This window comes from Erigeron canadensis, chromosome 4 (genome assembly GCF_010389155.1).
Source record: "Erigeron canadensis isolate Cc75 chromosome 4, C_canadensis_v1, whole genome shotgun sequence".
Lineage (NCBI taxonomy): Eukaryota > Viridiplantae > Streptophyta > Magnoliopsida > Asterales > Asteraceae > Erigeron > Erigeron canadensis.
Window position 1 is genome coordinate 17,592,009 of NC_057764.1, and position 15,695 is coordinate 17,607,703.

The 15,695-nt window shown below is 37.9% G+C and overlaps 1 protein-coding gene across 1 annotated transcript; it reads left to right on the forward strand.

Moving 5' to 3' along the window:
- Positions 1–4,357: 4,357 nt before the first annotated feature.
- On the forward strand, positions 4,358–5,650 carry LOC122597057 (protein ALP1-like). Its single transcript, XM_043769692.1, has one exon. The coding sequence runs from the start codon at positions 4,358–4,360 to the stop codon at positions 5,648–5,650; it is 1,293 nt and encodes a 430-aa protein (XP_043625627.1).
- The last annotated feature ends 10,045 nt before the right edge of the window (positions 5,651–15,695 follow it).

Genomic DNA, 15,695 nt, shown 5'->3' on the forward strand with positions numbered 1-15,695 from the left:
CAAATTCTTTGATCTGCCGCCTATAGCAACCCGAATCATCCGGGTCCATAAGGCATAGTTTGTGCTATTTAACTTCAGATTAATCTGAAGGTTATCGGACAATTTTGGATTTTGAAATTGTTGGTTGGTATTATTTTGTAAAAGGTTGGCTAATTGTAATGCCAAATCAGAATTAGAGCTGCCGGCATCTGCTGCCATGGTGGCTATATTCTCGGTTTAGGCGATACAAAGAAGATGTTTTACTCGGTAGATGATGAAGCCCTGAATTGTGGCTTTGATACCATGACAATAGTTGTAAAAGAGAATTTGTTTCTGTTATTTTTTGATGATTAATTACATTAAGCTTGCCTCAATTTATACAAGAAATTTATGAACTAAATAAGGAAACAAAATCGACGTAATTGATTGCTTGATTGCTAGCTTGCTGCCTACGATGAAAATCTTTTATTTTGGGAAATGATGAATTTGTTCTGATCTTGAATCTTTAATTCTAACAAAGATAACAACCTGAATTGAAGATAAAGACAAATTATGTGACTAGGATTATTCCTTGTATTCAGGTTGGTGGTTGCATTTACGTATGCGTGTCCATACAGCGATTGGTTGAAGAGAGAATGTGCAGTGGTACATGGGGACCACAAGTACGATGAAAGAGCATGATCAAATATTCCTCTGTCACCCAACCAAAGTGATTTACGTGGTTAAATTGGACACCAAGTGATGTAGAGCCTTCGCCTATAAATGCTCCACTCCTTGACAAGCATAGTGTGACATTCCTGAGAATCATTCTTCACACAAGTTCTCTACTCTTAGACACATCTTAGTCTGTAGAAGATCAGCTTTGGCTGAGTCTTCGTGAGTAGGAACTTATTGAATGTTTGTCATTTCAAGGGTTGTTTAGATATCTGTAGGCTATCTTGTTTCCGCAACAACTCAGTAATTCTTTGTATAGATTATATCTTGAATAAAGAAATACATTTGAAAACCAATCTGTGTCAAAGAATGTTTTGTTTTCTGCTTTACTGTTTCATTGATTATGTTATTTAGTTTAAATATTTACATTTACTAAATCTTTAAACTATCTATAAAAGGGTAGAAAGATCGAGTAAAGTTGTATTCACCCCCTGATGTGCGAAATCTAGCTTTAAATTTATAAACACGATTTACCGAAAGATTGACTACTACACACTCTCAGGCAGTCGACCTGATCGCATGCAGTATAGTGAAAACTGGTAAGCCGAGATCATTCGCAAGGACTTAAACAAGCAATTGTAAACATTAAATGATTCAAGTAAAATATGGGGGTTTTGTGGCCGTATTGCCACGTTGCAAGTAGTTAGTTTGAAAAATTAGTAATCCCAAAGGATTAACCGAAGGAAGAATTTGTTGTTGAAAACAATAATTTAAAAGTCACCCATCTTGATTTCGCTCAACAGAATGTCAGGATTGCACATTTGATGAAGTTTAAATTCAATTTAGTGATTAAATGACCGAGACTCAAATTAATCGCCAACCCCGTACCCGTCAAGTTAACAACTTATTCGATTCTCTTGTATAGACTAGTTTCATTATTAAGACCGGTACCCCTAGACGCTTTTTTATAACTTCCCTAGTTAAACAATGGTTTTGGTCATTTCAGATAACAATTTTGCCTATCGATTGTACCCAACACTACAAAAAAATACCATGTAGTGACACACACTTTTAGTGACATATATATGTGCCACTATATAGTGGTCTTTAGTGACATTTGTACATGTGTCACTAAAGAATGGATGTATTAGTGACACTTAATAATTGTGTTACTAAAGAATGGATGTATTAGTGGCACTTAAATCTTGTGTTACTAAAGAATACATGTACTAGTGGCACTTTAAAGAATGTGATAATAAACAATGGATGTATTAGTGGCATTTAATAATTGTGTTAGTAGTGTATATATATTAATGGCAGAGAAAATTATATGTCACTATAACTGCTACAAAACTAAAGATAAGGTCTTTCCCAAACAAGCTGTCGACGACCTCTTTCGGGTCCCATCGTTGGGTTGAAGAGGGTGGACGAGCTAGAGAAAAGGGATGGGGGGCAAACGGTTTGTTTAATTTTCCCCCTTATTTTAGGATTTAATACACATACACACACACACACATATATATATAGTGAGAGAGAGAATTTATAGTAAATGGGCTTTGATTTACCTTTTTATAAACATTATGACGTTATAACATGAAATTCCACTTTTAATAAACCAGTTAGCCTATTTATACAAGCGGTGAACATCATTAGACCCAACAAGCCCAATGATTATACATGCATACGTCCAAATATACATTAAAACATACATACATTCAAAATTATCGATGAATCATGTTGGACCTAATCGAATGATCGAGAAACATTAGGGCCTACTAAGCCCATTGAGATAACAACGAAGGTTGAAGGCCCAATGGACGCATTATATGAATGAAGGACTCACACGACCCATTTGGCCCATTTATACAAGCAGTGAACATCCTTGGGCCCAACAGGCCCAATGATTAAACATAGATATATACATCCATATATACATTAAAACACGCACATATATACACACGCTCATAGTTTCATACTTATTGATGAATCATGTTAGCCTAATCAAATGACCGAGAAACTTATTGGGCCTAATAGGCCCATTGAGATAACAAATGAGGTTTTGGGGCTAACCATTTTGTTATCTCCTTATAGATCTATCACATACAAACATACATCTATATTTACATACATGTCACATATATATACCTCAAGAGTGACTGAAAAACATATTAAGTCTATTAAGTCCAATGACTAAACGAACACCATAAATTAAGTTTTCGAAAGTTAAGAAAGACATACATACATCCACTTATAGTGTTCGTGTAGTAGTTGGTCAACTACTACACGAACACTATAAGTGGATGTATGTATGCATGTATGTCTCTTTTAGCTTCCGAAAGCTTTGATTTGTAGAAATCTATCTAGTTATTACGCCTAATTGCCAATATGTTTATCAATCATTTGTTTTGACCTAATGAGCCAGGTATGTGTATATATATATATAACTCGTGTATTGAGTTTCTTGGTCCAATGAATGCACATGCACAACATACGTGTATGTATAGACGTACAAAAGAAGTGTCATTTAGTGACATATTTTTATATGCCACTGTATGATAGTGTTTAGTGACATGTTATGTGTTATTAAAAGTTAATGTATTTAGTGGCACTTTGAAATTGTACTAGTAATGTAAACCAATATTAGTGGCAGAAAATCTATATATGTCATTATACATGGAGAGGATTTGTGGCATTTAAAGTTTTGTGTCATTAGAAGCTAAAAACATTGCTTTATCCCGCCTTCAAAATTTTCGTGAAATCTTAGGCAGGAAGTTTTATATTTTCGTGAATAAATGAACGGTAATTTTATATGTATTCTGTGAAAACGTGTTTCAGCACGTTCCCGGATCGATTAACACGAGATCTAACAATCATAGATGTGCGGAATCCGTCTATGATCGTCTTTAGGGTTAATTAATGATTATCATGATAAAAACACACGAAGATAATAAGAACAGGAGATAAACACAAAAATACTATCATTAATCATATGATTACAAGATGAATCCGTATGAACAACATCTACAATGATTACGGATTACAATCATTGAGACGAATCGTGATAGTTTGGGCGGTATCTCGAGGTATAGATCTCTACCTCGAGAACCTAGTGAATGACTCTATGTTGCAACTAACTCATCAATCCAAATTCGTGACCTAAGACTTATATTTATAGGCTGAACAAACGGACTGGGCTGTCAAATTCGTACAAACGGGCTGGGCCTTACTAACTTAATAGTTCTTACGAACTTAATCTTCGTAAGACATATATGTACGAAGTTAATAGTTCTTACGAACTTAAACTTCGTAAGCATAATTGTACGAATTTCTCAGCCTTTTAGAATTATTGCATCGGACAACAAATTGTGCACTTTATGTGCTCTAACATATTCCCACTCTATTAGGGGGGACGGAGTGGGGTGTCCAACCCGGCGGTTTGGAGCTCATACTGGCGGTAACACCGCCGCCGCCTATGAATTCATGGTTGAACGGCATGGGGAGCGGGCTATATTGCCGTTAGTGATAAATGGAGAGAGAAAGAAGGAGGAGCGGAGGGATGGTGGGCCCAGACGTGTTTGACTAGCCGTTAGGCATTAAAACCAAAAAAAAAAACCCTTTTTCCATCTTTTTATCTATATATACACATACTTCTATTAAAACTCAAACAAAACATATACACCAAAAACATATATCTCTTCAAAACCAAAACCATTTCCCAAAAAAAATGTCTTCAAGTTCTTCCGATGAACTTATCATTCCCCCTCCGTTTCCCAAATTATCTACCGGTAGTACGTTTCATTTTTTTCAAAACGCGATCAACGAAATAGAAGAAATTGAAGACTCGGGAAGCTCTCATGAAAGCCGAACCTATATCGATCGTGAGAGAGAAGCCGCGCATAGCAAACTCATGCGTGACTACTTCGGGGAAAACCCGAAGTTTGGGGAGCGTTTTTTTCGCCATCGCTACCGTATGAGCCAACGTTTGTTTTTGAAGATTGTTGCCGACATTGAAGCTAGTTTCCCGTATTTTCGAGATGGAGTAGACGCGAGGGGAAGAAGGAGTTTCTCGCCGATTCAAAAATGCACGTCGGCAATTAAACTACTTTCAACAGGTGAACCGGCGGAAAACTATGATGATTATCTATGTATGGCCGAAAGAACAAGCCGGGAAGGTCTCGAGTATTTTTGTGACGCGGTTATTCATTTGTACAAGCGGGAGTATTTGCGCAAGCTGACATCCCACGACGTCGCCTTGCTGTACAATGCGCATGAGGCGCGACACCATCTCCCCGGTATGCTCGGTAGCCTTGATTGTACGCATGTTGTATGGAGGAATTGTCCTAGGGGCATGAAAGGGCAATACACGCGAGGGGATCACAAAGTGCCAACTATCATGATTGAAGCTGTTGCGTCACAAGATTTGTGGATTTGGCATTCGTTTTTTGGTCCTCCCGGATCAAACAACGACATTAATGTGTTGAATCGGTCACCGTTGTATGATACTACTAGAAATGGAATAGCTCCGGACACGTCATTCCTTTTACGCGGCCGCTTGTACAGACGTGGGTATTTGCTTACTAATGGGATATATCCTAAGTGGTCTACGTTTGTAAAAGCGTATCCGCATCCAGTTGATCCAAAGGAAGTGAAATTCAAGCGAGTGCAGGAGGCGGCGAGGAAAGATGTAGAACGGGCTTTTGGGGTGCTGAAGGGAAAATGGAAGATTTTGGAACGTCCAATCCGGATTATGGATAAGGAGAAGATTGGGAAAGTCGTTGATACATGTTGTATATTGCATAACATGATCATAAAGGACGACGGGAGGACTATCTCACCGGTTCACAAAATGGATCCACCGGTGCCTGTAGCTTACGATCCTAGAGTTCTACGGGAGTTACATGACGAAAACGTCCATCATCGTCTTCGGTATGATTTAACGGAGCATGTATCGACAGTGGATTTGGCATACCTCAATGACCCAGAAGCTCAACCACCACCGATCGAGGATTTGATTTAGTATTATGTAGTTTATTTAGTTTTTAAAAAAATGTTGCATCGTATTTTTCTTTTACTAGTTTATGTAATGTTATGTTCTTTAAATATTAAATAAAATGTTATGTATTATTGTTAAATTGTTTAAGTTAGAAAAAAAATGAAAAAGAAAAAAAATAATTTGGGAGGTATGAGAATTTATCGGCCGCCAGTAAAAAGGGTTGGGAGGGTTGGAAGGTTAAATTGAGTTGTAAGGATTTTGTTGGTAGAATTTGGGAGGTATGATAAATTCTCATACTACCACTCCGCCCCCTTACTTTTATTTCTCAAAACAATTAATTCCTTTATTTTTCCCAAACCAATTTTATAATTTCTCATTCATCTTCTCCTGTAACCTAATCGCCCTCTGCCTAAATCCTAATTGCCCTCTTCCTCACAACAATAACTCTCTTCTTCTCCCTCTCTGTCACACTATTCTACTAAATACAAAGGTAATTTCCTTATTATTCTTTTCATACGTATTTTTCTGGGAATATCCTTTATTAATTTTTGTTTTTCATATATATGATGCCATATGTTCATTCAAATTTGGGGGTCTTATAATCTGTAACATCGAATGACTTTTTTTTTATTTAGTATATGTATTCAATGTTTGTTTTAAATATTGATTACTAATATTTAGATGTTAAAGTGTTTTATAATTTAAATAAAGCATTTTATAACTTGGAAATTTTGATCTGTTGTATGAAACCTTACAACTTGTTCAACCTAAATTCAAACTGATGATTTCGGTGCATTTGTTACAACTTTTGTTCAACCTAAGAAGCTATTTTATAGATTTTGGCTCAGTATTTAAGTTGCATCTAAGTAGATGTCTAAGTTTAATTATATAGAAAAGGTATAATCTTGATTCTTGTACAATATTGATTCTTTTTGTGTAACAAGAGTCCGATTTATAGTTTTGTAACAAGAACCCTTTGTACTTTTTGGTTATGTGATGGCCCAAAGTAGATATCTTTTTTATCAATAAGGTTATCAAATAAATTCTAGGAATTCTGAAGATGTTGCCAATCTTATTGGTGTGTGGGTTATACATAAGTTTCTCTAGTAATATGTTTTGTTATTCTTCGCACATTACATATTTGATGAAATGTTTGAAAGAAACCTGTTCACCAAACCTTTTAGCTTTGAAACCACCTAGACCAGAAACTTTAAAGTTTAAACCCGTTCTTTAGAAACCCACAACTGTGTTATTGCAGCTGCTAATGAACTTAGAAACACACCTAAGGCTACTGTATTTTAACCCATCCGCACTCGACCAAACTAACATGAATAAAAGAAATGGGGATATTGCCAAACTATATACTTTTGTGATGATTTTACGTATGTATATCTAAACAGGAGAATAATTCTCGAAAGGAAAGAATTTGGGGCGGCGCCAGGAAAAACAACTTGAGCCTGGTAAGTTGGACTATAAAAATATCATTCTATGTTCTGCGTAAATTGCAAGTTGATGGACAATTTGCTATCATCATCCTTAGAAACCAAAGATTAACAACTTTCAAATGTCTCTTTATGTAGAAAAAATTGAAGATGAGAAGCATGTCGCACATTTCGGAAATGGAGATACTTTGGTTATCTTTTTCTTGCATCTAAGTACTGATAACTTTCTAATAAATGATATTAACTTAATAGCTCAATGGTTGATTAATGGTTTTACTTGTGTTTAAATGAGATGCTTAGTGTGATATGCTGCTTGTTCATGTACTATTTTTGTTGTGATGGGTTTGGTTTTTTAAGTAATAGCTCTGCATGGTCTCAACTGAACCAGAAGGTGAGGAACATAATGATGAAGCATTAGATGAGTCAGCTGAAAACCAAAGCCATGACATAGATAATGCTCATTCTTTTCAACAAGACATCCAAAATGTTGGAGAAAGCTCTGAAAATCACCCTGTAGAAGAAGGTATATTCCTCTACTAGCATGTTTTTAACATTTCCGAGACTTCATTCTTTTCTTTTTTTTCCGGGTCTTATAACTATAACTACATCATCATGCAAGTAACATGTTTGTGGTTGATTCGAGGTTCTTCTACCGGTGACTTTTTTCTTTGATAATCACCAACTGTTGTGGCATAATGGTCAGGTTTTTTGTAGGTTCAATAAGTCTTGATGTCATACTTCTTATAGGCGGTAGTAAGATTTAATTATCCGATAATTGCTCTCTTTATTTGTCACTACCATCAAAGAATCGTTTAATAACATCAATTTATAACTTAGCTGGTGTTTTATGAAACATGAATATGGAGGTATTATCATATGCATATTTAATTCCATTTGATAATATTTTTTTGTAGCTGGAATTTGATATACCTTACGGTGTTTCAGATTTCTGATAATTATTCTGTGGACCGAAACAACTCGCCAAGTGGAAACCACAGATCTTCGGTTGGAAGCGGAATCAATAATACCGGTACATATTGTGAGCTTTACTCTTGAAATATTTATGATTAACTAAAGTTTCGTCTTACTTGGTTTCTACTCAGTTTCTCTAACAGATCTTCCTTATTTGATTGGAGTTTAAAAGGTACTTAACCTTTTTTTTTTCCATATATATACTAGAGTTTAATTTCTAGCATTTCCTTCTCCATCACACAGATTAAATTGTTGCATTGAGAGATCGAGCTAGAAGAGGCTTGCTACATTGGATGAAGGGCAGTGGGTTTCAAAGCTTTAGGTTTCTTATTGTAAATTTAGTTGGGCTCTTTTGTTTTTGTGTTGGGTATTCTCAAATATTGTTGCTTGACTTGTGGAAATCTTTTGATTTAATATATTCATGAATGTTAGAGAACTTTGTTCACTAATACGTACAAACATATTATTTGAAATGCATCCATTGCTAAACATTTCAACTCATTATTAGTTTATAGCGCACAATCTAAAAATGTCGATAAAAATTGTGAACTCTTTAACAACACCACACAATAGTGCTACCAAAAGCAGTTAAGGTATAGTGACACAACTAAAAAGTGTCACTAAAACTCATTAAGTCGATAGTGACAGAACAAAGAAGTGTCACTAAAACCCATAAATTCTTTAGTGGCATACAAAAAAGTGCCATTAAAAGGGCATACAAAAAAGTGCCACTAAAACCATTTAGTGGCAGCGTTCTTAGTGACACTTTTTTTTTCTGCCACCCATTTCCTGACAGCCCTTTAGTGGCACTTTTGAGATATTTAGTGACACTTTTTGTGTGGTGTTTTTTTTGTAGTACAACCGTCAACCCATTAATTCTTATTAAATATCGATTACCCTCTACCGTACCCGTCATAGAACCAATTGCTTCTAACTAAGCAATCAAAATAACTTATACCCAAATCCTACTCGTCACTAAGCAATGAATACAAATTATCCGCAATCAATAATTGAATGACAAAGAATTAATAGATTAAGATCACGACAAAACGTTAAATCAAATCACTTGAATTAATAAACATTGTACAATCCCTACATAATGTCTCACTCCATCAAGATGGATGAAAAGGTGATTAGCCACTTCTATTAACTATGAAATAACAAATCAAAACGAAAGAATTCATTGTTACCGAATACAAAGGATTGAAAAACGAATAACGAAATGATTCCGAACGAGTGTTTGATCCTCCAAAATGATGAAAAATAAGAAAAACCCTAGAAAAAGCTCTTCAAATCATCTGGAAAGTGAAAGATAGGTTTTTGGAATGTTTTTGCAGCTATTTATATGATGCAGAAAAGTGGACAGATTCGGCGCCCAGGTGCGTCGCACATAGCAAAGTGCGTTGCACCTCGCCCTTTGACTTTATTGACTTTGACTTCGTTGACTGATCTCTTGTCGCCTATAGAGAATGTGCGTCGCACATTCATTGGACTGCGAAGCACTTATTTCCATGACAAGCAAAACGGCGACGCACTCCATAGGGTGCGTCGCACTCTGGCGTTGACCTTCTTTGACTAGCTTGACTTCTTTAATTCTTCATTCACGAGCCACATGAAACATCCGTAAACACCCATTTTGCTCCAGAAACTTCGTTTTCTGCAAAATATCGCTTAGGTACCATAAACGCACCAAATGTATACGAAAATGACTCGTAAACCTCACTAATCGACACTTTAAGCTATGGGAAATGGGCATAAAATACGACATATCAAATCCCCCCACACTTAAACTTTGCTTGTCCTCAAGCAAATCCAAACTAAAAACAAATCAATCCTTGGTATTTTATGGAACCACATTTTCAGTTGTCAAAAAGAAGCTCAACCATAATCAAAAATAAGAATAAATGGTTAGGCAGTTTTAATCTTGAATGAAAACCAGAACGTTTGACAATATTTGACTGATATGCAAGCCTCAATAACACGACTAAGCACAAATGAAACGAACAAGTGATATCTCGCTTATCCTACTCCAACTAACTTTCTCTTGGAGTTGAATATTTGAATAATCACTCAATAGCCAAGTCGTGATGCATAATCTTTTAACCATAGGCTTGTACAAGGATCGTTCCTAAGTCGCCAAGGCGCATGCGCCCTATAACGTCTATCAGAAGAGGACTTTACGGGTTGTAACATTTTTAGGCTAGACAGGGCATTTAAACAAGGTATGGGTATTTGGGTAACAAGTGGTGTCAACAAAGATCTAACACAACATTTAACAAAGTTGCACATATAGTCTAGTCCAAAACAAACCCATGTCATTAGTTGCCAACGGTCCACATCCCAAAAAGTTCTCCATCAAACAACCAATGACCCACCAGGATTTCGACTATCGGTATGGTGAGGAATGGTTTATATTTAGGTGGATTTGATTAACAAAGAACAGGCTAGTGACAACATGTTTTCTATTGTTTCCTACACTAAAAAGGAGTGAAACATACGGGTTTCCAACGGGTGGTTCACTAACCGGTGCAGTTAGCTACTAAGCACATTACAAAACATGTACATAACAGATTTTTACTAAATAAAGGGTGAATAAACAAAGAATAAAGGTTTTATCCTAAATTTGCCTCTTCATCATATAGCAAAACAACGGAACGATCAACAAGGACAAGTTCTAGAATCAACGCAATCACCGGCACACTCATAGCAAATGAAATAATCCAGAAATGGAAAATCAACCTCAAACTTGCACATCCTAGTTCAGAGCTCAAAAAGAGACCCTAACTCCCGGATAAAATCCGAAAGCCTAAGAGACGGACAAATTCACAAGGTTAATAGTTCCAAAACCGTAACACTAATCTTAACTAACAATGAATCAATCAATCTCACAATTTTGGTGATTTGGTGCTATAAGCATGCTAGCAATGTTATTAATCCAGAAGGGATGCCACATTAATCAGTCAAAACACATTCCACATCTTAAAAGTATTACCAAAGTGTAGTTACATTGCTCATTTATCTATAATTAGGTGACAAAAGCAATTAACTACGAGGACAAACATGCAAAAATCTTCAAAAATTCAAAAATTACCCGACTTTTTCCTATTTACCTCCCTCCCCAAACTTGAGTTGGACAATGTCCTCAATGTCCAAGAAACTAAGCCAAATAAGGGAAATAGGGAAAAGTAAACTAAAAAAAACAAATTAAGAACAAGAAAACTTGCAGGGTACATGTGATGTTCCATGCGCGAATGATGCCAACAAGAATAATGAGCGCTGAACTTACTGCCAGCATATGTATATGACACCCTTGCTATCACACATTAACACAAACAAAGCCAACATAATAATATAAATGTTAAGCACGCAACATTCAAACCTAATTATTCTACGGGAATGGAAAGAAAATACGATGTCTCATCACCCCGTAGGGTGGATACAAAACAACTAAATCGAAATTAAAGGTACGGAAAATGAAATTGTTCAAACAAATCATACAAGCCATCAAAAACAGCAAACTGACGGCTTCTCATTCTTCAACCTGCATAAAAACTCACTGAGGTGGAGGTTGAGGTGGGTAGTGTTCGTAGCCAGGAAGGTTACCATAGTCAAAGAAAGAACCAACCATCCGTTCTGCATAAGTCTGCTCAGAAGCTCCTGCCTGGGTCACGTCCATGCCAGCATAAGTACCTGTATAAGAACCAAATCGGACCGGCATATCCGGTCCTAATGCCCCTGGATCGTGGCGAGGGGGCTCCTCGACCACATGCTCGGGAGGAAAGTAAAAACCTCCACCGACTCTCTGATGCGGGATGAACATGGAAGGTGGACGGTAGTCGGGAAGATCAGCGGGTGGGCTAAAGTCCTGCCCTCTCAGCTGTGCCTCCCACATGGGCTGGTAACGGCGCGAGTCATATACCACTCTACCCAGCCCAGAACCCATCATTGTCGTATCTCCCCCAACCTGCTCTCTGAAACTATCCATGCGGGTGTGAAATGATTGCTGAGATTCAAACATCCGATCCACAACAGACTGAAGAGAGGTGAAGTCAAAACCTGCAGAAGAAGAAGAAGAAGCTCCTGCAGTAGAAGTAGCACGACGCTTAGGGCGTCTAACCAGTTCTTCCTCCACTGCATCCTCCATTTCTTCATCATCCTTATCATCCCCTTCTTCACCCTCGGGGGCATCATCACCAAAATCAATCAAAGCGTACAAATCTCTGTGGGATTGTTTCTTCAACAAACCAAAATGCTTCAAGTCAGCGTACTCAAATTCCTTCATAAGCTTCCAGTTCAAGTTGTAGACCGCATTTGCCCTATCGTTCTCACATCCAAAAAACTTAACCAGTCTTGTAATGTAGTGACCACACACTAGCTTCCGATCCCTCATTCCCCGGGTTCCCATATGCCTTGCCACCATGTATGGTGCACAGGATGACCTATAAGGGGCACCCTCATGAAACAATCTAAGCAACCACATATCTTCCAGGTAAACCTTGTCCCTTTGATTCGATCTTTGAACAACCAAGTAAGTTATCATTTTCAAAAACAATCTCAAAATGGGTGACTTAATGTTATTCGCCCCAATACCATTTTCCCAAGTAACACCACCGCTAATCTGCTTGAAATAAGATTTTTGATCACCATCTGGGAATCCTAATCCGGTTCTAGCCCCCCTGCTAAGAACCTTCCTGAACAATGGATTATTTTCTAACAAATTCTGGGTATACATCCCGGTGGCTACTCCAAACTCAGCAATGGTTAAAGACCTATCTTTACCCCCACAGCGAAAGTGAATACATTTTTCAGCGAAAATGTCCTTAACCTTATCAATTTTACTAACATTGATGGTGGAGTAAAATTCCAAGCACCATTTCTTGCAAACTGACTCCCTATTACCAAATATATCAAACCAAAGTCTAAAATCCTGATCCCTTGGATTCCCACTTTCATCATTTTCCATTCCAACCAAACGTAAAAACCCTTCAATGTCCCCCCGTATCGCTAACATGTCAAGCATGCTAGAGGGAAGATACCGGGGCTCATCGATATCTTTTGAGAGAAATTTCTCCAACCTCGCATTGTACGCGGCTTTTTCCTCTTGTGAAGCGCGAGGCCAAGTAAGCCATTGGTGAGCAGAGAGTGCGGGGACAGGAGCAACGGCGGCTTGGGCTTGACCCGCATCTGATGTGTCTTCACCCGTGTGGGATGAAGAAGTGGCACGTCTAGGATTACGCCCACTTGTACCTGCAGCAGCGGCCTACAATCAAACCAAACCGAAAACAATCAAAAACCAATATATTTATTACTATATATAAGCTTAAGTCAGGTCAGGCAAGCTAAGAACCAGACTGCGTCGCAGTTTTAGGTGACTGCGAAGCAGTCTGAACCTCGAAACACAAAACTGCGTCGCACATATAACAGTGCGTCGCCCTCATGTCCTATCCAACGGCGGCGCACTTCAGGAAGTGCGTCGCGCTCTTATGTGTACTGGGTTGTTTTGGCTGAGGGTTTATAATGGATTCAAAAACATAATTTAGCAAAAATCCATCTAACTACTTGATTCCCAGAAATATTATCAATAAACTTTTGACAATCAAAACCCTCGACCAATTCACGCAACCTTAAACATCCAAACATACAACCACACCAAGATTTATTCAAAAAAATCTAAACTAAAACACTTAAGAAAATAAAACAGAAGCAAGGTGAAGATATTACCTTTCCAGTTCTTGTCATGATTGAGATGTAGATGAGATTAAGAGTAACGAAAAATATAGAGAAAAATAAAAAAAAAAAATCGGATGGTTTTGCTTGTGGGAGAAAAGGATTGGAAGAGTTTAGGGTAAAAAGTAAAAGTGAGAAAACCCTAGCCTCTTATCCCATTTGACCGGATCTGACCAACACTGCGTCGCACTCTTAGAAGTGCGTCGCCCTTTTTAATTAAATATATTATTATTTTTTCTTATTTTTTTTTAATTTTTTTTTATTTTCTATATTTTCTGAACAACACGTGGGAGTGCGTCGCACCCACAACCTAGGCGTCGCATCCCTTATTTTCGAGCATTAATGTGCTTCGCAGTCTATAGAAACTGCGTCGCACATTCTGGCTATACAAATACTGCGGCGCACTTCTAGTAGTGCGTCGCACTTTGCCCTTCCCTACACTTACCTTATAGTTTGTCCTCAAACAACTTACCGGAACGCGTAAAGGGATTCCAGACCTGCAATACTCGATATAAACACCTGAAAAACATTAAAATTTAACAAAACATAATAATAATAAAAAAACTAAAACACGGGTTGCCTCCTGCGAAGCGCTCAATTTATTTACGAGTCTTTAGCTAGACTCGAAGTTCTTCTCATTGCTTGATTTCGAAAAATGGAAGTTCGTCAACGACGACTCCCACATCTTCTTCCTCATGATGATAAAGCTTCAATCTGTGACCGTTAACAATAAACGAAGTACCATCCGATTTAAACAATTCCACATAACCAGACGGATACACATGTTTGATCACAAAAGGGCCGGTCCACCTAGAAGTCAACTTGGGTTGTTTGAACTTGTACTTAGAAAGGAACAACAAGACCTTATCACCGGCTTTAAAATCCTTTTTCCTAAGCCTACGATCATGCCAAACTTTTGTTCGTTCCTTATACAACAACGAGTTATCATACGCATACAACCTAAGTTCATCTAGTTCATTTAGTTGCATCGATCTCAACTCACCGGCTTCAACTTGAGCACCCAATAGGCCTTATGCTCAATTTCAATAAGAAGATGACAAGTCTTGCCATAAAGCAGCCGGAATGGGGTAGTCCCAATCGGTGTCTTGTAGGCGGTCCTAAATGCCCATAGAGCATCATCAAGCTTGGTGGACCAAGACTTCGAGTTATCTCCTACGGTCTTCTCAAGAATTCTCTTTAGTGCCCGATTCGTGTTTTCAACTTGGCCACTCGTTTGCGGGTGATATGAGGTTGAAAAACGGTGGTTGACACCGTACCTCTTTAGCACCTTCGCGAGTTGGTGATTCGCGAAATGGCTTCCGCGGTCACTGATTAAGGCCTTGGGCACTCCGAACCTACAGAAAAGCTTTTTCAAGAAATGAATGACAACACGTGCGTCATTCGTTGGCAAGGCTTTCGCCTCGGCCCACTTTGAAACATAATCAACAGCAACAAGGATATACAAATTCCTATTCGATGGGAGAAAAGGTCCCATAAAGTCTATGCCCCAAACATCAAAAACTTCACATACCTGAATAAAGTTTTGAGGCATTTCATCCCGTTTGGAAATATTACCTTGTCGCTGACACACATCACAAACCTCTACCAAAGTTTGTGCTTCCTTGAACACGGTTGGCCAAAAGAATCCAGCATCATATACTTTCTTACCGGTGACTGACGCTCCATAATGTCCACCAATTGGCCCATGGTGACAAGCATCAAGAATCTGGCGTGTCTCATCATCTACCACACACCTCCTTATCATCCCATCTGCACAAATTTTAAACAAAAATGGATTTTCCCAAAAGTAATGTTTGGCCTCGGTAAAAAGTTTCCTCCGTTCTTGCTTTGACATATCTTCCGGAATTGCACCTGAACTAAGATAGTTAGCAATATCGGCGAACCAGGTCCTGTTTCAATCTTCATCA